This window comes from Lutzomyia longipalpis, chromosome 2 (genome assembly GCF_024334085.1).
Source record: "Lutzomyia longipalpis isolate SR_M1_2022 chromosome 2, ASM2433408v1".
Lineage (NCBI taxonomy): Eukaryota > Metazoa > Arthropoda > Insecta > Diptera > Psychodidae > Lutzomyia > Lutzomyia longipalpis.
The window spans coordinates 10,005,936-10,030,491 of NC_074708.1; the positions used below are offsets into that span (position 1 = coordinate 10,005,936).

At 34.2% G+C, this 24,556-nt stretch overlaps 2 protein-coding genes across 3 annotated transcripts; one reads left to right on the top strand and one right to left on the bottom strand.

The window, feature by feature from the left end:
• Positions 1-23,019, top strand: LOC129791193 (polypeptide N-acetylgalactosaminyltransferase 5). 2 transcript variants are annotated; one of them, XM_055829251.1, is made up of 8 exons: positions 1-496; positions 6,927-7,872; positions 12,896-13,212; positions 13,922-14,585; positions 15,158-15,338; positions 19,012-19,151; positions 19,227-19,460; positions 19,531-23,019. In XM_055829251.1, the coding sequence occupies exons 2-8, from the start codon at positions 7,684-7,686 to the stop codon at positions 19,714-19,716; spliced, it is 1,911 nt and encodes a 636-aa protein (XP_055685226.1). In that variant the 5' UTR covers positions 1-496; positions 6,927-7,683; the 3' UTR covers positions 19,717-23,019. The 2 variants fall into 2 exon arrangements, with proteins under 2 accessions (XP_055685226.1, XP_055685223.1); XM_055829248.1 differs by lacking the exon at positions 15,158-15,338 and adding an exon at positions 17,010-17,190 and having other exon boundaries at positions 4-496.
• On the bottom strand, positions 23,006-23,719 carry LOC129791206 (60S ribosomal protein L37a). Its single transcript, XM_055829274.1, has 3 exons — positions 23,669-23,719; positions 23,309-23,437; positions 23,006-23,233 (listed from the first exon to the last, which is right to left on the bottom strand). Exons 1-3 carry the CDS (start codon positions 23,669-23,671, stop codon positions 23,087-23,089), a joined length of 279 nt encoding a protein of 92 aa, XP_055685249.1. The 5' UTR covers positions 23,672-23,719; the 3' UTR covers positions 23,006-23,086.
• Positions 23,720-24,556: the final 837 nt, after the last annotated feature.

Below are 24,556 nucleotides of genomic sequence, written 5' to 3' on the forward strand. Positions count from 1 at the left end.
ATTATGGGACAGCTTAATGAGCAGGAGAGGAATGAAGTAAACCCAAAAAGTCATTTTGAAGAAGTGAATTTATTGTATTTTGCATCTCGCCGTGGTCTGTGGCGCTTAGTTTAGGTGTTTTTGTGCTGAAAAGATTCCACCGTGTGCTGTGTGATTGCCATTGAGCATTTGCGAGGTATTTTGGGTTAGAAAAGGTGCAGAAAACCTGCTGGAAATGTAGTGTGAGAGACTTTTCCTCATTTATAAGTTGTTGCTTTTCGTCTCGGTTGTGTTGTTGTTGTGAGAAGAAAAGTCGAGGCGTGATATTTTCCGTGAAAATTCCTCCGGCCGGATGCAGTTTTGGGTTGCTTAAGCTACAAGGGAGTGTGCTTGTGGAGTTTATGGAGTGATTTTCCTTGAAGATCAGTGAGTCAGCAAAGTTGTGTGGTAGCAGGCAAATACACGACATTTCCGGAGCTTTGCAGGCAATTAGAAGGAAATTACCCACGAAGAGCAGGTAATCCTAATGATTTCCGATAAGATTGCGATAAGAAAGGGGTCAATGTGGGTTTGAGAATGAAGATTGTGGTGCGTGGAAGTTGTGGGTATTTCTTGTGACACGTCAACTATGGCATGGCCTCTTCATCTCACGCATACAGCGGAGATCTTGGAGTTGCCTAGGGAGAGAGGAGAGGTCGTGGGGCCAGGCAGGCGGACAGAAACAGGTTCCGGTCCACCTTCAAGACATCAGTCCCCCAGTCACGCTCGCGAAAACTCCACAAACTATTTTATGCCAAGTTCTTTCTCAATAATAAATCTTCAGAGTGGGAGGTTTCAGTGTTAACTCAATCTTTCCGGGTGTTCTTATTCAAGAATCTTTTTCCATTAAGTTGGTCAAGACCCTCCGAGGGATCTTTGATAGAAATCAGAAGCTTATTTTGGTTTGCAGAATTTCTAAAAAAAAATGTTTATCCATTTAATTTATTTACTAACAGTAGGTAGGTATACTAATTAAGAAAATTCCTAAAAGAAATAGTCTGATTTGACATAAAATTCCCGTTATCTCTCTATCATAATCCAATTTTTCTACTGTCCATTTAAGTAATTTCTTTAACCGGTAAAATTAACGATTTTGTGTAAAGTCAGTAAACCTACTTTCAGTAGGACCATAATTAATTTTAAGGTTAAGAAGCATTAAAAATGACGCTTTCATGTGTCACTTTGACGTAACTCCATTGACAAACGCACGCCATATTGTGTGAGAAATTTAAAATAACAAACCAATAAAATATTACTCGGTTCGTAAAACAAAACTTAAACTTTTATGAGATTCACGCAAATGATTTTAATCACGAAGTTTTTTTTTTTAATTTTATTCTAAGGTTATTCACTGCGGTTTCTTTTATTGCTCCCTCAAGAAAATTGTTCACCCGCACGTCTGTCATTTTAATGCTCTTTTTATGTATTTTTTTATCATATAACGTTCCTCTCGTAAAAAGAAATACTATGAACCTTATTTGTGTTTTAGAGACTAATTTATCTTATGTAGGTCTCTAAAGATTTTGTGATGATCTCTTTCTGTAGAGGTTAAATGTGGCATTTAATGCATTAATATTAAAATAACTTTTAACCTTCTTTGTGTAGATAGGTACGGTAAATACCTAGTATATGTAATGATTTTTTTCTGTTTTCTAAACTAAAAAATATATGTTTTTGACACCTGTCAAATCCTAGGTGACAGCTACGTTGTCACTTTTAAAGATAAAATGCATTTAACCTTAATGTGGCGCCTCGTTTGAAAAGGGGCAACGACAGCTCAAGAGACCCCGTACCGGAACAGATCGTTGTTGTGGTGAAATTAAATGAAGAAAAAGAGAAGAGGAAAGAAAAATGAAAATTACACTTTTACCACATCCCTCCTTCCCCATCTGCATCTATGCCTCTCTTTAGTATACATACATATATAATGATATTCGACAGAAAAGGGTCTGCGATTAATTGACTGCGTTTGTTCACGTTCTTGTGCACTTGGCACAAAACAAAACACACTCCCGAAGCCCTCGAGAAAAGACGAGTAATATTATTTTTCCTCTTCTATGGGCGCTGGCAAATGGGCGGGGTGGGGTGAGGAGGTGGGTGGTGGTAGTGCTGGAGAACACAGAAAAGCTTGTCAGAGGTTGAAGATGCACAAATTGACAGACCATGAAATATTTCCATGAATAAACCGAGAGGAAAAAGAGTTATTGGTTTCTCCGGTCCGTTTCTGCTCTAGAGAATAAGAGAGAGAGTGAAGGATGGTCAGGAGGGGTAAAGGGTTGTAGGGTGCTCCACATGGTGCACAATGGGACGAAAATGCGCTCCTCCTGTGTGTTTGATTAATCAATAATGAAAATGTTCAATTTCTCTCATACAATGGTGACATATTTAATTAATAAATGTTAGTAGAACCTTCTCTTTTCACAACCCTCAATTTTAGCTCCTCGGGAGACACACAAATTTTAACCCATTCCATGCCAAATGAATAATTTACACCGTTCTGGGACTCAATTGGATTTCACCATGAGAGCGAGGTTTGCTTGGTATACTCATAAATCTTCCACCAAATTATCACTCCCTGCATATCTCTACATACAGTACGGTGAGAAGGTGAAGTGAAAAGGATCAAGATCGTGATTTTCACACTTTATTGAATTATTTTGCTAATTCGCCCAAACACGGGGAGAAAGGTGCCTTTTGTGCTGTATGGAATTTCTCGGAATGTCTCTATACATTTCACACCTTACCTCCTGCTGAGTAAGAAATATTATTCTCATTCACAATCCAATAAGTTAACCACAAAGTTGCTGAATTCGTTGGAATTTAAATAACAGAACTGAAACGCCATCTATATGTTCTATTTCAAAGGCATCTTGTGCCATCTATTGCAAGAATTCACTTTCTGTCGAAAGACAATCTAAATTTCCCGGTAAATATATAACTCTCAATTCAATTAAGTCTGAAAAAGGCCCTTAACCTCGCATTACAAGCTCTCGAATTAACTTCTCTTTTCTTTTCTAAATTATTTCCTGCAAGTAAAGTACAACAATGGTGGCAAATATATACCTCTTTAAATGGTAATTTGTCTCATTTCTCGGTACCTTTTATTGAAAAGAAGCAACAACTCGTGCAGAGATTGCCAACAACCGGTTAAAATGCGCGCCTTCCACATTGTATTTGAATGGTGGCTTTTGAAGAAAATTCCCAATAATATACCTCCCCTGTTTTCCCTCCCAGCAAAGCACACACAACTTGCCCCACAAAATGATTTCGCGAAAGAAATTCCATTTTAAAACCATGAATGTGATCTCTAACCTTTAGCCGTCTTTTGCTCACCCAAATCCACCTTTGTCGCGCTATAGCTGAAAAAAGAAATCATGCCGCGATGTCTCCGTGAATGGGAGAAGAGTTATTGTTTCAAGCTCAATGTATTTTTCGTTAAAAAAAAGTAAAATGTGAATGGGGATTAGAAAGTGAATTGGGGGGATTAAGGAGTAATTTTTTTGTTAATACAAAAGTTGATTTTCGTGTTTAGTTCACTTTACTTTAACACAGTGCGCACGGGGTCGTTTAAATTGGGAAGGTATTGAAACAATAAAAATATAATTGAATTATGTAATTTTTTATCATTAAACTAACGAGAGTTTTTTTCAATTAATTTTTTTATGCATCTTTAATTATGAAAAGAAATCAGAGAGTTTTTCCAAAATAGTTTTCCACTGTTCAGCCGGGTGAAATTTTTATTTTGTTACACGTCGCGTAAAAAAATATTTCAAATCTTTCTTCCAGACAGTGTTAAAAACCTTTATTTACTGCAAAAATTATTTTTTTTTACATGAAGTATAATAAACATTCATTGCTGATTAAATAGTTTACCCAGCTGGACCACTGTACCCACAATAAAAATAGATTTATAAGAATATCAGTTACTGAAAATTTCTATATATTTTCAAGCTGGGTAAATTGTTAAACTTATGTTGTGTAAAAAAATATAAAACAATCAGTGGAAGTCTTAAAACGTCGTCGTCTTAACACGATTTACAAAATTTGTTATTTAATTAAATGACCCCTAAAGTCGAGTAACTAAATCAGTTTATTTTCAAATATTTTTCTGATGTCTTAACAAACCTTTCCCACACTGTGTCTTCGCTTCAATGGAAAGAAATACATAAATTATTTATATTCTACACACTATGCGTAAGCTACAAAGGGACAAAAATTCTCTATAGGTAGTAAATTGATTCTTTTAGTAAAGACATTAAATATTTATCCCCAAAATATATTAAATATGCGTGTGATTCCTCCCTTTTGAACTCTCATTAATTTTTCAAATTGAGGGAAGTTTTTCTTTTTCATTGAATTTTTATTGTTAAACCTCTCTTTTATGACTCAATCCATCTTCTCATTGAATGAGTATTATACACCTTTGAAAAACTATACAGTGGATAGGATATCAAAAAAGTACAACTTCTCTTTATTTCTGAAGAAATTATATTGTGTAAAAGAGTTTTGTGTATATGAAACCGAAAGCCCCTCAGGGAGGCACGTCAAGTTTTTTAACGTGAAATTCTATATCTATTCTCTGACTTTTTGTGATATACAAAGTTTGCATTTTTGCATCACTATCGTGCAAATTTTCACTGCCCTTCCTCGTTTACACTGGAAATCCACCTTTCTTCTTGCAGTCTTTATTTACCCTTTCGAATGTTCCATGGCATGGGAGAGAGAGAAAACATCCAAGGCTTGGTATACATTTCAAAACACACTGACCTACGATTTTTCTCCGCGGGTGTTGTTGTGCGAAGAAACTTCGTAACATACCGAACGTCGTACCAAAAAAAAAGCAGAGCATTTGGTGCCAGCTGTGGGATATGGTGCACCTAGTGGTTAGTCTTGCACGAGAAGTTCTTAAAGTCAGGCATTTGCAAGAAGTCAGCCAGCAGTGTATAAAGGCAAAAACGGTCAGTTTTATGTTCTTCCGTGCATATACATAGTATCAAAAGGAGCGCACGCGAAAATTGCATTCTAATCGTGGATTCGATTGATTGAGCAAGCCATCGAATTTCTTGATGACAAAATGGAATTTTTTCCATGTGCCAGGGCGGAGTGAAAGTGCGATGAATGAGGTGTTGCGATGTGATTGGGAAGAACAAGAGGGGTTTTGCGGTTCAATTGCTGGTGGAGGAGCCTAGTGGAAAAGGCAATAAATGGCAAACACTTCCATCCAGCAGGCACAATGTGCTCCGATGAATTGCGTCACGCCAGAGTGTTGCATTTTTGTGAACTCTTCCGTTCCAACGAATTTCTATTAAGTCACTCTCAATGGGCAATACTGTACAACAAAAAAAGCACGTGGATGACGGAGTTTTTAATTGAAAAGAAATGAAAATTGAACTCTTATTTTAGCTTCAGTCATGGGGTAAACCAATATGGGTTGGGCTGCTGGAAAAATGAAGGATACCAATCCCTCAAACAAGATTTTGTAGATGAGACGGTTAACAGGTTGTAACAATTTTTGAAAAAGAATTTTCATTTAAATAATTCTAAGAAGTTTTTTTTAGAACTTTAATCGTTTTTTTTTTAATTGCTTTTTTATAAAATTGATAGAAAATATCTTTAAGAATATCATTTAGGGGAATTTAAATATATTTTCTAAACATTCTAAAATCTTAACATATTAAGAACTAAGGGGAAATCAAAAGAAAAAAAAATATTTTAATTGTTTTCCTAATTATTCTAAATATATTTCTTTTAATTCTTAAATCAATTACCTTTATATCATAAGAAATATTACATATTTTTGGAATAATTCTTTTGCATTACAACGAGAAAGAACAAAAAGAATTTCTTTAAAAAAACTAAGGAAAAGATGCATGAAGTTTTATTAATTTTTCAACTGACTAAAAGATTTTAGTAAAATTATTTTATATTTTTGAGAAAATTCTTTTGCATTAGAAAAAGAGAAAACAAGGGAAACTTCTTTTTAAAAAAAATCCATAAATAAACGCATAAAGTTTTATGAATTTTCATAAACATTCTAAACATGTAAAATTTTTCAATTCTAAATACAAAAATGCAAATATCTCAAGAAATAATTAATAGAATTTGATTTGTCTTTTTTGCATGTTTTGGAGCAAAGATAAGAGGGTTGGTTTTTTTTGTTACATGCAAAATATTTATCATTTCTCAACAAAAACCAACCTATTTCTTTATAACTTTACGTTTTTTTTTGTTATTTTTCCGTGCAAACAACATTAAATATTTGCATCCGTGATAAATTTGACAGCTGTGAGTTACATTCTTGAGATTGTTTGAATTATTTTGTGTTTTATCAGAGTTATTAGGCCGTAAAATACCTGAAACTTTGCGTTTCACGCTACATCAACTGATAAAAGCTACATATGAGGCTGTTATCGCACCAATTGGGTTCAATGTTTCGCCGAAAAAAAAATATGAACACGTTTTCAATGTTTTAACGTATTTCTCCTTAAGACTGTTGGTCGTCAATTCGCACAGAACATTTTGTAGTTTATTTTTTTGGGTCTTTTGGGTGAATAAATCTGCTTGTGACAGACTCTAAATTGCTTGTCCACCGGACGTGGGTAAAAAATCAAATTTATTTTCGCAAACAGAATTTTTTTTTACTAAATGAAACAATCGTAACCAGAGAAAATTTTGCAATGCGGGATGGTCATTAAAATGCGAAAAAGGACAAAATGTGTGTGTGTGTAGTAAATTTTGTATTAATTTGGTGTGAGAGTTAGACTTGCAAATTTTCCTGTATGTTGCGAAAGACTTTGTTGGGGCAGTGGAGCGTTGTAGCGAGTATGATGAAAAATGTGTTGCAAATGCAAAGAGATTTGAAAACTAAAATGAATTTTTCTTCTATGCCTCTTTTTTCTGTTCTATAGATTATTGCTTTGTGTTAAATTCCTGCGGATGGAGGACAGGCTGTGCTGTGTGGGTCAACACACGAGGAGGGATGCCTCAATGCCGTGGATAGGACATCACGTGCGGGGAAAGTGACGAATTCCATTTGATTTTGGAACTTCACACATTGAGCAAGGCAACTTGGTGTGGTGGCAGTGCCGAAGGGCGAAAGTGAAGAAGGAAAATCTCTGATGTCACGCGGATGGATCATTTTGTGAAACTTTCTCTGTGATCATTCGCTTCGTTATTTTTTTTTACAACTCGGTTTCATTTGCATTTGCCGCAGTGATTTTTTTATATTATATTATTTCTTTAAAATCATCGCGTGGAATGTTGGCAAAAGTGATTATATTTTGACTGGCGTGAAAATTGTGTGGAAACAATTGGCACCAAATGATAAATAAACCATATTGAGAGGAAACAATAGCACACAGCCCCTTCTCTGACGCACACCTGAATTTTCTGCCGACAATTGTGCGAGTATGAATTGTCGCACGAGACAGTGAATAACCACGTAGCATCTAAATTGTTAATTGAAACAATTACTCACCTGTCCTGCTAGGGCAATCCATGTGGCATAACACTCTTGTGAGTTGAAAAAAAGTGGTTGACACCCTCGCAGTTGAGGGACAAAAGTGTGGCAAATATCTCAGAGTGTCTCTGGCAGTGAAGAAAGGAATCAATTTTACAAATTTTTAATTTTATTATTTTAAATTTAAATTTAAATTCAATTCTGTTATGAGACATAGTAGTGGAAATTTTGCAAGAATGTTTCGTGGAAAGTTACGTATGAACACCTGTCGGATCATCTTGCTCACGTCCCTCGTGTGGCTGTTGATTGACGTGGCGCTCATCATGCATTACATGGATCTTGGTGGGGGATGGAATACATCGGGTGGACGAAGACCCGGTGATGGAGATGTGGAGGTGAGTTTTTTTTGAAAAAATATATTTCCTTTTGAATTTTCCTTTAATTTCAAACTCAATTATTGTTTTCAATCATATTTCATTTAATATTGTAGAAACTAAAATGAATATGTATAGTAATTTACAACATGATGACACTTAAATCACTTACAAAATCCTTTTTACTAATCTCTGTTACGTCTTTCCAATATAAGTTTCATCACATAAATGAGATAAAGATGTAATTCTACGAATGAAAATGCTTTTATTAGCATTGTAATTTTATTTTTAATAAAAAATCAAGCAATAAAACATCCGAAGGTGAGGAATGAGTTGATAATAAACTTGTCTCTCAGAGACTAAATTATATAGCAACAGGCAGTTGAGAAAACTTTTTTTTAAGAGATCTAAATATGTATTCCATTCACCTCATTTGGTGAATCTTCTGTCTGTGACATTTCTTCCACCGCATTAATCGCGTCTCAAAAATGTTACATAAAGTCCGAAAAAGTCAGGGTCAGCACAAAATCTGTGCTACTGAACCAAATGCTTCCACCGCAACATAGTGAGGTGATCGAGGTGGTCTCTGTAAAACGTGTGGTTAGAGATTGATTGGATATTTCAACATTAATCTTCTCGTCGAAAGCTTCTTGATCTTTTGTATAAGAAAAAAGAATTATGTGGTGGATCTCTTTGCACTCATCGTGCGCTATTTCTTCATACAGCCCCGCTATGAAGCTCTTATGCTTGGGAATTTTATTGTTTTTATTCTCTGTTCATTTATTGCTCATAGCGGGACTTTTACACCTTCCCATTCATTCTTCAACAATTATTCTTCTTAACGATAGATCCATCTTCTGTGCTGAGTGGTTAACATCCAAAAAAAGGAAAAGAAGAAAAATTATTTTAATATCAGGTTTAGTACATGGGTCACAAAAATTACACCAAGAAAAATTGCAAAAGTTGCTGAAGAAGAGTCACAGAAGAGAGCTCTTAATGGGATCACACGTGTTTGTACGTGAAACTTGCTAACTTGTTGGCCTTTCTTGTGACCAAAAAAAACTGAGAGTAAGATGGTCATGCCAGAGACACACGGAACCGGCTTTCTTTATAAGCAAAAGGCAGTTGAAGAAGATGAAGAAGAAAAAAATAAGATTCCAACATGTGTGATTGAGGAGGAGAGAAAATAAAATCTATAATTAAACTTTCACTCTCCGATAGTCGTCTCATATACGGCTGAGATGAGAAAAAGAAGAGCAGTTTTGCATAAAAAAAAGCCCAACATAGTGAGACCTTCAACTCTTCGATTTATTTCTTCTCTGCCAATTTTTTTTAAATTTTATTTATTTGCATCTATTTGCAATCTCGCGGGTTTGCAAAGAAATTTAGCATTACAAATGGGAAATGGATAATTTGCCTATAAGTGGATAATTGGATTGTTAAAATCCACATAATTGCATTAGCTTGTATATTATGTAGGTAGGTATATATTTTGCAATAGTTTAAGTACAAGAGATTAGGAGAGAGCAAAATGATGGGACCTTGCGCCGCGAGTTCTCTGGGTGGATTCACTGCGTAATCCATCAAGTTCAGTGAATTTGAATGGCAATGTTGCGAGAAGCTTCAGCGTAGAGCATAAAAAATATACCTTCCCTTAATTATCTCCTCCCACACAATTAATTACACAATAAAACACACAAATATCTCTTTTAATTTCTCATATAAAACAAGAAGAAAACACCTTGTTAAAACGGAGTGTTTCTTCTTTTTCTTTTATTTATCTACCTTTTGCACACACAAACATAAACAACGTAAGAGAAGAAGGTGTATGCTTCTTTAGAATAATAACTTTGTTATCTGCTGAAAAACTCCAACCTATATACATCTACGTATATTGGTAATTGTAGGTAAATGGGCTAGAGAGAGAGAAAAATCATGAAAACCGTAAAGAAGCAATTGCAATGGGAGATTTTCAATTTAGAGAAAAAAATACGCAAATCAATCAATTCTCAACCCCAATCATTAATCAAAAAAGCTCCATCATTAACCCATTGCAAGCCACGCGAGAAAATTCGCCAATTTTGCGGTTTTATGCAATTTGATTCTTACAGAGCTTTCACTCAACTATTTCCCTCGATTTCCTCGTTTGTATTTCTTCTCAAATAAAATTATTTCGCAAAATGTTGAGCTTGCAGCAATTTTTAATGCATTGGAAAATACTAAAATTATAATTTCATAGAAATGTTGCCTAAAAAAATTTTTTTTGAAGAAATAAAAAACAACATTATTTCGAATCAACAATGATGTGGAAAGAAATTTCGTTTTTATTTTAAATTGATAAATATGTGAGGAAGATTAATTTTATTTTATTAGTGGTAGCTTACACTGTCCTAAAAAAAATTTCCAGAACAACGAAATGCGTAATTTTTTGTAGAAAAATTTTTATTGCCTACTTGTTTTCTTAGTATCCTAATTACTCTGAAACTGATTAGTTTTCAATGACTGAGCGGATTTTAAAATAATTTTTTTCCCAAAACTGACAGATTTTTTTTACATTTCCTTTGATTTTCTTGCAATGTTTTGATAAAAATAAATTAGCTTTACTTTATTTACTCAAAAATTGTAATTTGAAAAGTTTTCTCCTATATTCTAAAAGTTTATTTTAAACAATATTTTTGCAAAGTATAAATTTATGATCATTCCTCATTTATTTTACATGCTATTCTTTATATTCTTTTTTACTCCACTTTCCTTCCATATTTCACTTGAAAGACTATACAGATATATATTTTTTTCTTTCATGTGAAAAAGCATTAGTCATTTATTTTCTGTGAAAAATACCCCCTATATTGATAAATAACCCATCTTTTCATCTCCTCTCAGCATACATGGCTTCGTGGAATTTCTCCCATAACCAATTGGATAATTAGTTTGGAAGTAGCGCGAGACTGTGCGTCTTTTTTTGTACCGCTTTTACAAAAGACAATATTCTCTGGGAGACTAGCATGCATACCATGGCGCCTCCATGAATGACATGTTCTTCACACTTCACTTGTATACAAAACAACTACAAAAAAAACAAAGCCCATGATCTTCAAATTATTGCAAAATATATTTATTTATGATGCCTCGAGACATTTTTATGCAAAATGGGAGGGAGATTCTCTGAAAAAAAAACCAATAAGGTCTGCCCAAACACGCAAAAGTGCAACTGTTTTTCACAATTTGCATTTTTTGTATTTAATTTAAAACAACAAACTTAATAAAGTATTTTTTTATTGAATTAATTCGTGCGCTCCCATCTTCATTCACATCGTGTGTGCAGTTTTTTCTTGCCTCTCTTTCTCGAAACAATATAATGGAACTCAATAGCATGTTACATAATTATGCGATTACGTGGTGGTGCACTTTTAGATGAATATTTAAAGCTTCATAATCCGCCACCACAGAGAGCTGTAGCAATGCTAGAATTCATTGTTCTTTCGCTCTAGTCGGGGATTTTAATTGAATGGCGAATGAGAAATGACCCATTTCTCTTGGCTAAAATCTCCCTCGTGCACAATCAAATGGCAAAAGAATTTATTCTACAAATGTCTTCGGCTTTAGCACTCTGTGTGCGATATTATTCAAATTAACCCGACTGGCGGGTGCAACAGGTAACCCCCGTGACCTTTTTCAGTCGCTTCATTCGGCTGAACAAAACAAGTCAAATGTGTGGAATTTTTCATTTTGATTTCGGAACAAAAGAAGTATCATCAAATCGACATAAAACCACCACACGAAAGGCAATTAACCCATTAGAGACAATCACGATGGGTAGACAAAAAAGATGGAAGATTTACTTGAAGAACATTTACAAGAAGATTGCGGTTATTTTGTATGCAAAATTTGGGTCAATTAACGCTTAAAATGAAGTATTCGTTAGTATTGTACACACGCATATTGAGATTTTACGAGCAGAAGAACTCTTTTGTTATTTTCCTTTTTGTTCTAAAAAGATTGATTGACTTTTAAGTAAAGTCTTTTACCGCTGAAGGTCACTTTCCAGAAGGTTAACATTTTACTATTTTTATCAGTTTTTATGTTGAGAAAATTAAAATTTAGCATGGACACATTTAGTAGTTTTCGTAATTAATGTAAAAGTTAATTAGACAGTGTTAAGTATACTGAAGACTGAAAAAAAACCTTTAATTAGCTCAGAGACGATTTAGTACCAAAAAAGTAAAATAAAATCAAGGTTACATCAGTGAGTACAAAAAATTAGACAATTTATCGACACTGGCCGACTTTTATTCTATACATCCACCATTATTATTCAACTTGTCAAGCTTTGAGTTGTTCTTCCTACATAAAATTAGAAGCAAAAATTTTATTACATGTCTTTATGGAAGTTTTCACGTCGTATCAATCACATATATCTTTTCAGATTTTCCCGAAAGTAGTAATCCTTCTTTTGATATGATTTGAAAGCGTACACACCTTCAATTCGATTTACTACTTTTTCTTCAACAAAAAAAAGAACTTCCTGCATGAAAAAGTTTTTCAGAATGGAGTAACAAGAAGAAAAAAAAAATAAAGAACCTTTCCTCTGGCAGGAAATACGTTATCAAAAGACGACACATAATTTTGATCAATGGCCCATTGCGTGGAAGATTGATTGAATTCTCTCCTTGGTGGACAAACCCTCTTGTGAGTGTCGAATAGTGATTCAATGTTCACACCAAGTTAGTTTCTCAGTGGACTTTCGTGTGGCCAAAAAGAGGTTCTCAAATTATAAGAAGTAGAGAAAAATGGGATTATCGCGACGTCCCGTGGCACACGCAACAAGACGTGAAAGAAAACTCTTGAGTGTTTCGTGCTCTGTAGCTGAGGATTCTTGTCGCATTCCATCGAAATATCTCAATCTTTTTCTCATATTCGCCTTTATCTTTGTAATAAAATAAAATATAATACAGAAAGAAAAGAATTGCAATTGAATGGCACGAAATTGTGAAATTTCTCAAACAATTTTCTATAATTTTGTTATTTCTATCTCTTGAATTAGATGACACGATTGGCGGGAAAACTCGTGGATGAGGATCCAATTGTGGATGAGGAGGAAATTGACACAAATAACAATATGGACGTGGGATTTGGGAATACCGTTCCGAGAACATATCGACCAGAGGACCTGAAAAAGTGGCGACCAGCACCGACTGTGATGGAAAAATACGGACTTCCTGGTGAAATGGGGAAACCAGTGAAGATTCCCGATGAGCAGCAAGAACTAATGAAGGAGAAATTCAAGGAGAATCAATTTAATCTCATGGCCAGCGACATGATCTCCCTCAACAGGTCACTCACGGACGTACGGCATGAGAAGTAAGAAGTTCTTTTTATTTATTCATGTTTTTTAGCTGATTCTTTTTTTTTTCTTTCGTTCTACAATATTCTATTTACATTCTGTTCTGTGTGGTTTTTGCCCTGTCGATGAAGTTTGCTAATATGCAATGCTTCGATGATTCATAGGTCAAGCCATGAAGAAGTTTAATTATCCGCAAATCATACCAAAATGCTTCCTTGAATTTTTGATTGTGTGAAGAAGGAGAAGTTTCAGAGAACACAAAACACTCAGTTTGAGAATTCTGTGGGAGTTTTAAAAACTTTTCCAACAGACACTGCAGCAGATTATGAGAACATTTTCATTTTTTTTTCATGAGAAATTCATAAAAGTATTATTCCGGTTCGAAGGACCAAAGTTTTCATGTTTTTTTTTATATGATTTTCGAGTGAAGTTTTTCCGCATTTAATTTCTTGTGATGCTTGTTTATTAGTTGTTTATGGTCTTCTTCACTTTTGCTTAATTTAAACGAGATTAAACTTCATTCAAGCGTAAGATTATAAAAATTTTATTGAGAAAAGTGCAATTTGTGAGGAAAAATAAAAAAAAAAATATAAATGTCAATTTATGCTGTGAAGTTGACTAAAGGTGATGGGGGGAATTTTCTTTATGAGGGTGGTGAATTTAAGATGTTGAATAAGATAAAGTGTAAAAAAGGATATTTCTTAAAGGTTTTCTGTAATATTGCAGATGCCGATCAAAACATTATCCAGCAAAACTGCCAACGACTTCCATTGTAATTGTTTTTCACAATGAAGCATGGACGACACTCCTGCGAACAGTTTGGAGTGTAATAAATCGATCACCGCGTCCTCTGCTCAAGGAAATCATCCTTGTAGATGATGCCAGTGAAAAGGAGCATTTGGGTCATAAATTGGAAGAGTACGTAGCAACTCTTCCCGTCCCGACATTCGTCCTGCGAACGGGAACGCGTTCGGGATTGATTAGGGCTCGTCTCCTAGGTGCTAAGCATGTCAAGGGGCAAATAATTACCTTCCTCGATGCTCACTGTGAGTGCACTGAGGGGTGGTTGGAGCCCCTTTTGGCGCGAATTGTGGTGAATAGGAAGACTGTGGTGTGTCCGATCATTGATGTGATCAGTGATGATACATTTGAGTATGTTACGGCGTCAGATCAGACGTGGGGTGGGTTTAACTGGAAGCTCAACTTCCGGTGGTATCGTGTGCCAAATAGAGAGATGGAACGAAGGAATCACGACAGGACGGCCCCACTAAGGACGCCCACAATGGCTGGGGGATTATTTGCCATCGACCGTGACTACTTCTACGAAATTGGAAGCTATGACGAAGGGATGGATATTTGGGGTGGTGAAAATCTCGAAATGTCCTTCAGGGTGAGTAAATAAATTCAAAATGAACCTTTTCCCACGCTGTTGAATTGCTGAGAAAAATTATTATATTTATTAAAAACTCCTAAAGTTATCAAAGAGAGCAAATAAAAAAAAAGCTTTCTGAGTATTTTATGAAAAAGTGCTTCATGCAGTCGCGTCCGTGGCAGAAATTTTCATTAATTTTATATAAATTTTCCTCAGCATCCAATGGCGGGTACCTACCTACATATATGTAGGTTCAATACCCCGTTAACATATTGATTTTCCCCCTCAGCAGCTGTTTCCATTGATATTCTTTTTCTCATGATATCGCGCGCAAAAATGGACTTTTTCTCTCGCTCACTATGAAAATATGATTTATGATTTTTCTTCAGGCGTCCACACAACATATTTGGAGTTTATTAATTGTTTTTTTTTCTCTCTATTTTTTATCTCACACCCACACAAACTGTCTACGAAACCGGGAACCAACACCTTGCAAAAAAAATATGCACGTTCGTCCTTTTGCAAACAAAAACCACATTGAAAAAAATCTTCTATCTGGGGGCGATATTGCGCGAACGAAAAAAAAAAAGATCTGGCAATGTGGTGGGACACTGGAAATAATTCCATGTTCGCACGTTGGGCACGTTTTCAGGGATAAATCCCCCTACACCTTCCCTGGCGGTGTCGCCAAAATTGTCCTCCACAATGCAGCCAGAGTTGCCGAGGTGTGGCTGGATGAGTGGAGAGAATTTTATTATGCAATGAGTCCAGGTTTGATTTCATCTCTTTTTTTTTTTGTTCTTTCTCTTATATATTTTTTTTGCAATTTATATTCTTTTCTCGCGTCTTGCTGTGTATTTAATAGCGCGAACGTCTTGGTTGCTCAAATAAAAGAAAGACACGCAAGAAAGTATTCTCCTAAAGTTGAGAGATCGGGTGGATTTGGCCAATATAATATGCTCCATTGCGAATTTATTTGCTCCCAAGTTCTTTAAATTTTCAGCAGTTCTCGGAGTTTTTTTTTCCTTTTTTGTCCTTTGAAATGATTTGTACAATCCATGACACAGTTGATGCGTAACGGTTGAAATTTGAATTTTAAATTAATTGATTTAGGTGACAGTTTTACCAGCAACGCCATGACACTTTATTTGACACATCCTCTTTCATTTTCATTTTATCATCAATAAATGAAAAAGTTTAGTTGAAAAATGTTATTTGGAAACTTTTTCTTGGTTGGAAGAAAAGTTTAAAGTTTATTTTCTCTCATATAATACAGAAAATAAACACGAGAAAGTTCCTCGTCATCGACAAACTAACCTACGTGCTATAAATTAATTTGTGACTCGATAAATATTGTCCAAAGGAAATTCAATGAGGATTTTCTTCCGTGTTTAGTCGTCTTGACCACAGAGGGTGGCTGCGGTAAAAGTTTAATTGAATTATACGTGGATGAAAGATAAAAAAAAAACTAGTACGTGGATTGTAGAAATCACCGTCATATTAACTTTGCTCTCTCTCTCTCTCCCTGCATCATCTAATCTAAAAATGCAATTTAATAAACGCCAAAGGGGTGGTTTTTTTTAATCATTTATATTGCATAACTTTTTGATTATATTTTCTCTCAAGGAAACTCATCCAGTCATTAATATATTTATTTTTTTTATTTTTACAAAGTGCTAATCCTTTATTAAATTAATACCTCTTCCATATTTCGTGTTAATATTTTTTCCTCTCGTGTTTTTTCCCTTAGATTGCGGTTTAGCTGAATTTTAAAAGCATTTTCATTCCCTTTTTCCCCTGGAAAATAACATTTTTTAACACAGTGTGGTTAGAATATTAAAAAAATCGTCATGATTAATTTTATTAACAACTAATACAATTAATTCGGGGGTATAAAAAAATCATTAAATAGAGGATGGAGGAAGGAAATGAATTTTCAATTAAAATTTTGTGCCTCGACGTGACATGATTGATTTTTTTTTGGAGTTCTTTTTTCATCAATATATACTTTTAAATTCTTGGAAAAGACGAGCCAGAGTTTTAATTGAAAATTGATTAGATATCAAATGGAAACAGGAGCCGCTCAGATATATAAAATTTATTCTCACCACCTTTTTCACTCTTTTTTTATCACCTCAACTATATGTCCCTCAATTTTGATTGATTGCATTTTTTCCCGTGAGGATTAAAATGGAGAAAAAAATCACATTTATTCAAATATAACGAATCAGTGCGAAAAAATAGCAAAAGGTGCAAAAAAGAAGTGAAAAAGGAAGGTGATAAATTGATACAAAAAAAAAGAATGTCTCTAACATTGACACTCTCTCTGCTTTCTGATTTTTTTCATTGATTTTTTTTTTGAGAAAGAAGAAGAAAAAGAAATAACAAAAGGAAATTTACTAAAGAGAAAATATTATGTTATTACAAATTATTGCATAAAAGGTGTGGATGTGCGGTGGAATATTAGAAATAGCTCCATGCTCTCGGGTGGGCCATGTCTTCCGGAAATCAACGCCATACTCATTTCCGGGTGGCACAACGCAAATTGTTAACCACAATAATGCCCGTTTAGTGGAAGTGTGGCTAGACGAATGGAGTGACTTCTATTACAGCTATAACCCAGGTTCTTTTCCTCTTTATCAAATAAACCAACACACATTTAATATCTTTAAGGATTTAATGTGCTTTTCTGTCTATATATTTTTTGTTGTATGATGTTTTGGCTTTATTTTGTTGGGAAGATTTTCTTTTGAAAATTTGTTGTTCAAATTGAAATTTAAAAAAGGGACTTTGAAATGGTAAATGTCATCTTTTGACATATTCTTGACAGATATTTAACATTTGACACTGTCAAATTTCTGTCAAAATTTAAATTAGAAATTGAAAAATATTTCTTTTTGTTTTTGAAAAGCTTGAAGTATTAAAAAATATCATGGAAAAATAATTCAAAATAGATCTTCGTTTTTTTTTTTAGATATAATTGACAAATCTTCTGACATACTTTTGACAGATTTTCATAATTTAACGCTGTCAGACTCTTGTCAAACTCCAATTAAAAAAAAAAGAATTTATTAAACAGAACAAGTAATTTATAAAACAAAAAAAGTACTTGTATTTTTTATATTTGGAAGAACTTTTATAACTTTTGACAGATATTTATTTTTAACGCTATTAAAATTCTGTCAAACTCTGGTAATTAAAAAAAAGAATATTTTTTAAAGGATTTAAACTGTAAAAGAATCTACAAAAGAATAATCCATGTATTATTTTTATAACTGTTTGACAGATCCTTTTGATATAATGATGACAGATATTTACATTTTGACGTTGTCAAATTATTAAACAAATTTAAATACTCAGATTTCTGTCAAACTAATATTCATAAATAACAACTAATGTTTTTTTTTTTAAATAATTGAACAATTTATAAATGAAATTATTTTGTATTTTTTTTATAGTTGAGAGATCTTATTTACATATTTGTGACAGATATTTACCCTTTGACGTTGTCAAATTATCTGTCAAATTTAAATATTCAAAATAAGTACCTTTTCTAAGAGACATTAAGCCGTTAAAAAATAATTTTCAAAAGAATAAATCTTCATGGTATTCGTAGGTACTTAAAAGCTCTGCATGGCTTGTGCTTGATTGTCTATTAGCATGCCATTTAATTACAGCATCTGCATGTTTCTGTCAACACTAATTTACTCACAAAAGCATCCCTTTCATAGCCCCCATTCATCATCTTTTGCACTCCCCCTCTTATATGTTTTCCCACCACAATCCACCCCATCAACATCTCTTCTCTGTGATTTTCTTTTTTAAGTATCAAAAAAAAATTATAAAAGTAAATTAAGTGTCTTTCATTTTATGTGTTTTATATTTTGCAAAATATGTATACCTTATTAAATCTCTGTTGTACAGACTTTTTTATTATAAAGGGAGCCTCTTGTTTTATACTCATAATGCAATTAAATGTGATGAAAGATTTATCTTGTAGTAGTTTTTTTTTCTCAACTTTTCAAGAGAACAAAAAAATGCACAAAATTTTCACACGAGAGCCATTTATTAAAAGAAAAAAAAATGAAAATTTTATAAATTTGTACCTTCTCTGTATTTATGTCTGTCTCGAATAATTTATAAAAATTTGTACAGATTGTTTTGTTGGTACAATTATTCGGTACACATTGCACCATGATTTTGTTGGCAAGAAACATTGAGAAAAGTAAAAAAAAGAAATAAATTATTTAACACCAAAGCACAAAAGTTGATGCTTTTCTTCTCAAACATCACTCTTCCTCTCCTATCTTGAGGAATACATACTCTGTGTACAGCAAAATCTGGGTGCTGTGTATTCCTTTCTTTTTTCTTCATTGCAATGCGGGATGGAGAGAATTCTCAAGAAAATTAATGGATGTTTTTTTTTCTCTGGGGGGCGGAATAGGAGCAAGAAAAGCTTCAGCTGGTGATGTGAGTGGTCGTAGGGCACTACGAGAGAAGCTCAAATGCAAGAGCTTCCGGTGGTATCTCGAGAATATCTACCCTGAGAGTCAAATGCCACTCGACTATTACTATTTGGGTGATGTAAGTTTGTTGTATTTTGAGGAATATAATGGGGATGGAAGACAGGAATGTAATGAAATTCATTTTATCACATAGATTCGAAATGTGGAGACAGACAATTGCTTAGATACGATGGGCAGGAAGTCTGGGGAGAAAATTGGTTCGAGCTATTGTCACGGTTTGGGTGGGAATCAGGTGTTTGCCTACACGAAACGCCATCAAATTATGTCAGATGACAACTGCCTGGATGCAGCTCATGCCATGGGACCGGTGAACCTTGTACGATGTCACGGAATGCAGGGGAATCAGGAGTGGGTCTACGACAATGAGGTATACACCACCCTCCATTTGCCGCAAGATAAATTCAAATTATAACGGCCAAAATTAATCCCATTTGCAGGACTTGACGATAAAACACGTAAATTCAGGTAATTGCCTAACAAGACCCACAAGGGAGGATCCCTCAATGCCCCTTCTACGTCCCTGCAACTACTCCCGTGGTCAGCAGTGGCGGATGACATCGCAATTCAAGTGGCAAGCCAATGGGCATGATCACGATCAGGAGAATGACATTGAGAGAACATAAGACTCCAATTGTTGTGGTGAGGTAAGGAGGAAAAGGAGTGCAAAGGTTGAACCTTTTGCAATGCTACAAGGAAAGTTAGGTAACAAAAGAAGAAGAAGAAGAAATTTCTCTAGTCTCTTTTGGGATGGATCCCAAATGACCCACCCCCGTGTATCTAGGGGGCAAGAGGGATCCCCAGAGGAGGGATTAAAAAAAAAGCACATTGTGTGATTGTGTGACTGTGTAGATTAAAAATAATAAAAAAAAGAAACGTTCAAGACGTGTGAGAGAATGCCGTGGAAAAGTCGTGGCACGCGGAAAATAGAGGTAAGAAAAAATGGGAGAAAATCAGTGTTAATACAACACTGGAAAAGTGATGTTTTGCAATGCTCATTTGCACAATTTGCAAGGGCGAGACAGCGGGTGTGTAAATTAATACAAAAAAAATTGCATAAAATATTCTTAAAGCTCATTTCCGTAAAGGGAACTAAAGTGTTGATTTGATTTTTATTTCATAAAGTTTGACTCGATTATATTGACTAAAAAAAAGTCAATTCGCGACCAAAATCTTCTTTCCCAACTTTTCGTGTGTTGGGAAAAATTCGTTTTTCTATAGGGAAAAGCGGGGCAAAAAAGTCACTTAAGAGTTTGGAAAAAGCTTAAAATATCAACAAAAAAAACTTACGGACTAACGGGTTGATTTCGATCCATAGGTTGTTTTTGAAAAAGACCGATTTTGGCTAGTTTATTTTCATTTTCCTTGGACTTTTTGAGAACACAAAAGGACATCTTCAAGGACTCACAGGATCAGGAAGGACCAAAAACACAAAATTAATTAATTGCAGTTTTGGTTAAAAATGTCTTATTTGAGCTCAAAGAAAATCTCAAAAAATTATTTTCGCGTCATTCCACCCACTAGATTCCTCGTGGTCCTTAACCGCCTGGTACGACATGACTAAAATACTCACGCCCATTGCCATGGCGTAGGAGATCGACCCCATAGAATTTTTCGTAAAATAAGTAAATTCTTGCGGTCAAATGTGCATTAATATACTCCTTGGTAAACCCTAAGAAGTCTTGCCTTTTTAGAACACAAAAATTAAATTTTAAATAGACTTTTTAATGACTTTTTTGAGGTTAGAATTGTCAAGAAAGAGGAGAAAAATAAAATAAATTTGACCTTTACACCAATTTTTGAATTATCACTTCTTAAATTTTTGTTAATAACTTTTTTTCTAGTGGTCGGATCAACCTGAAATTTTGACACAATCTTCTCAGATAACCAATGAACTTATTCCCAAAAGATGGGTTTTAAATCTCTGAGAATTAGGGCGTAAAAACTGGAAATAAGGCTCTGGGATCGATCACCTGTCTTTCATGGCAATGCGAGGGTTAAGGGGTTAATCAAAACATGTCTAGTTGGGTAATTTAAGTCAATGAAAATTATTGCAAGTGTCGGAAAATTCCACCAACTTAATTTACCTCACTCGTGGATGGTTCAGGAAAAGCTCGAAAACTCATATTTTCCTTGAAGATATAGCAAAATGGTCTGAGACAAAGTTGTAAGCCAGGTTTTTTATGAGAATGACTTATAGAGAATTTTTTGCCTTTGGGAAATCCTGTAGATAAAGATTAATGCAAATTGACTTTATTTTACCCCGGTCTTCCCTATGTAATATAATTTATTTTAAATCGAATAATATAGAAAGATCAGTTTTGAAATTATAAAGTTCATTGAATGTTTATTGAATAAAAATCAACACACACAAATATAGCTTCACAAATAAATCACAAGAAATGTGGGCACAAAATGCTTATCGTATAAAAAAGCATTAGACATACTTTACAATGTACATCTCATCCTGTTTCTTTATACCTAAAAAAGAAGAAATATTTTATATAGCATAAAAGAAGGAAAATGGATAAACTCTTATCTTAATTATAAAAAAATGAAAAGAAACAAACATAGAGCTTCAGTGTATAGGAACATTTTTTTTAATTGAATTAATTTAGCGACATTTACTTTGTTAATAAAATGAGATTCTCTATGTAATCATTTTTAGGATAAATTTCCTCTAAAATGCTGTAAATAAAAAAAAAAAAAGGAATTTCCCCCTTTTAAAAGAAATGTATAGTTTGTAAGAAATATAAAAAAAAAATCATTAGCTTAAGATTAATGGCAGAATTAAAAAAAAAATAAGCCAAAATCAATCTCTGTGTGTGTCTAAAAGAAATCTACTATACATAATAAAATCTCTCTCAGAGATGCAAGAACCTTATCACAAAGCAAAAAAAAAGAGATACAAATTCCCATTTCTTTCTTAATTCCAAAAGAAGAAGAAAAAGATTTTCAGAAGAAGAAAAAACGTTAAAGAAGAACAAAGCATATCGATTTTATAATTGAAAAATGAATTGAAAAATATGGTGCAATATTTCGTGTAAGAAAATTAACAAAAAGAGAAGCAACACGAAAGAATATCATTCGAAGAGGAAAAAGAATTATTTGTTCAATGTTGCGTGGAAGATACATTTCCAAAAAAAAAAATTGCAAAAAGAAAAACGCTTTTCGTGCAAATTCTTCCAACATGAACCTCTTTTTTTATGCGGAATGATTGAGACGTTTATGGAGGAGGAGGGGAGGATGAATAATGACCATTACAAGTAATAAATTAATTATTTTTATTGATTATGCCGATTATGCGTAGGAATTAATTTCAAGAAAGTTATTAAAATTCAATTTAGGATAATTCCATCAACTTTCTTTCCAATGAATTTTAGGAAAAATTAAATAATAAAAGAAAAGATGATTATGAACAAAAGTGAATAGACTCCTTTCTCAATCATTCCGCAGGAAAAAAAACTCAGAAAATCATTTAGAAAAAATAATAAATTGTGTCAAAGCCACGAAGAAGACAGAACAGGGCGAGATCCTCACAAAAAAAACTGACTAGAGAATACGTAAAATAAATAAAATAGCGCCAAGGAAGAATTCTTCATCGTCTTCCTGCAGAGTATTTCCTTTTTTTCTTAATCATAAAACTCTTTAAAAAAAAAACGAAGAAAAGCATCTCAGTATTTTTTCCAGAAATTTTCTACTTGAAAATCATTTTTATGTAAAAAAAAAATGATTCCATTCCAATGCATTTAATTACGCCCCCAATTATTTTTCACGAACAAACTGCAAAGGGCTGAGAATCCGGAAAGTGTCCCGGAAGTGACGGAGTCACAAAGGAAGAAAAATTGTGAATAGTGCTAAAATATTTTTTTTCTTTAATCCTCCGGAGTTTTTAGAATAAAATAAAACAAAATATTGTTATTTTAAAATCTTTTTTTATTTATTTTTTCACTTCCGGCAAATTGAGAGTTTTATTTGGGGGATTCAGGAGGCGTTTTACTGCTCCTTGGTCTCCCTCAGTCGCCGAATAGCCGACCTGACTGAAGCAGCGGCCGTTGTGGAGTACACCCAGGCTCCCCCGGCGACACGACGCTTGCACCTTTTGCATGACCAGATGCCCACCACGGTGCGCTTCATGGCGTCCTGAACAGGAAGACAAAAAATCATGGAATTATTTCTTTCCGGAAACACGCAATCCGGGAGTTTTGTCAATCTTACCTTTCCGCAGAATGTGCAGGTGTATTTGGAGTGCTGGGTGATTTCGATCTTCTTGACCATCTTCCTCAGCGACGCACCATAACGCGTGCCATACTTTCCCACAATTCCAACCTTTTTCGTGCGCTTGGCCTGGAAAAATCAAAGAGAAAATTCATTTTCCAATCTGTCCAAAATATACATAAGTCAGGTTATGTTTATTGTTGCAATTTTGGTGACAATTTTCTCCCCAAATATTAAACTTTCAAAAGAAATTTTAACAAAAACACACGCAGGAAAAGTTCCTTTTGCAATTTGCACACAAATTAATTAACAAAATAGCCGGGAAATGGGTGTTTTTGGGGAAAAACTGCGAGCACTCACCATTTTCACTCCACGTTCTTGATAAACACGAATGCAAAGAGTTTCCGCAAGGTGGCGCAACAAGCGCGAAGAATATGAAAATGCTGAAAAGCGGGATTTTCAAATTGTCAAAGTTTTTTGCGATTTTATCGCGTTTTCCGGCAAATTTTCCGGAGAAATTAAATTTTCCTGGCTTAGGAGGTGGCACCGCGTCGATTGGCAGTGGAAAAACGAAAGATTCAAAAAAATTAAATCCAGGAAAGAAAGTCGTGTAAAAAGACAAAAACGAAAACTGCCGGCTGCTTTTCCTCCCGAATAAACTTCCTGGAAAACCCCAAAACCCTCGGAAAATTCGTTCCCCACTCTCACAAACCCCCCTGCAAAAGGAGAACCAGGAAAATTGCGCAGAAGCGGAAAAAACTCGAATTTCCCGCAGCCCCCAAATGATTTCGGCACAATACTCTAGTTTTCTCAAAAAAGAGCTAAAAAAGCGTGTAAAATGCATTTACTGTATGGAAAATCAACAGAAAATTATCGGAAAAGTATTTTCAGGGTTGAGAAAATAAGAAAATGGACTTTGTAGATGAAAATTGTGCGTTTTCTTTGAAGAAAAGGGAGAACACGCAACGGACAGTATATTCAATTTAAAATTAAAATATCCGTTTGTAAATCAGAGATCATTTTCCGCGCGAAAACCTTTTGAAACGAGTTTTCCCGGGTTTTTCACGTCCTCAGAAGCCCCCGGGCAGCATGAAGAGCCAGACAATTAAATCAAAGTTGGTAATAAAAGGAATTTTATTAATTTTTTGTTTTCTTGAATGAAAAAAATTGTATTTTCAGCCCAGGAAAATAAATGAAAAACAGAAAATCTTTAATTATTTATAATTTAATTGCACAAGTGTGAGAAAA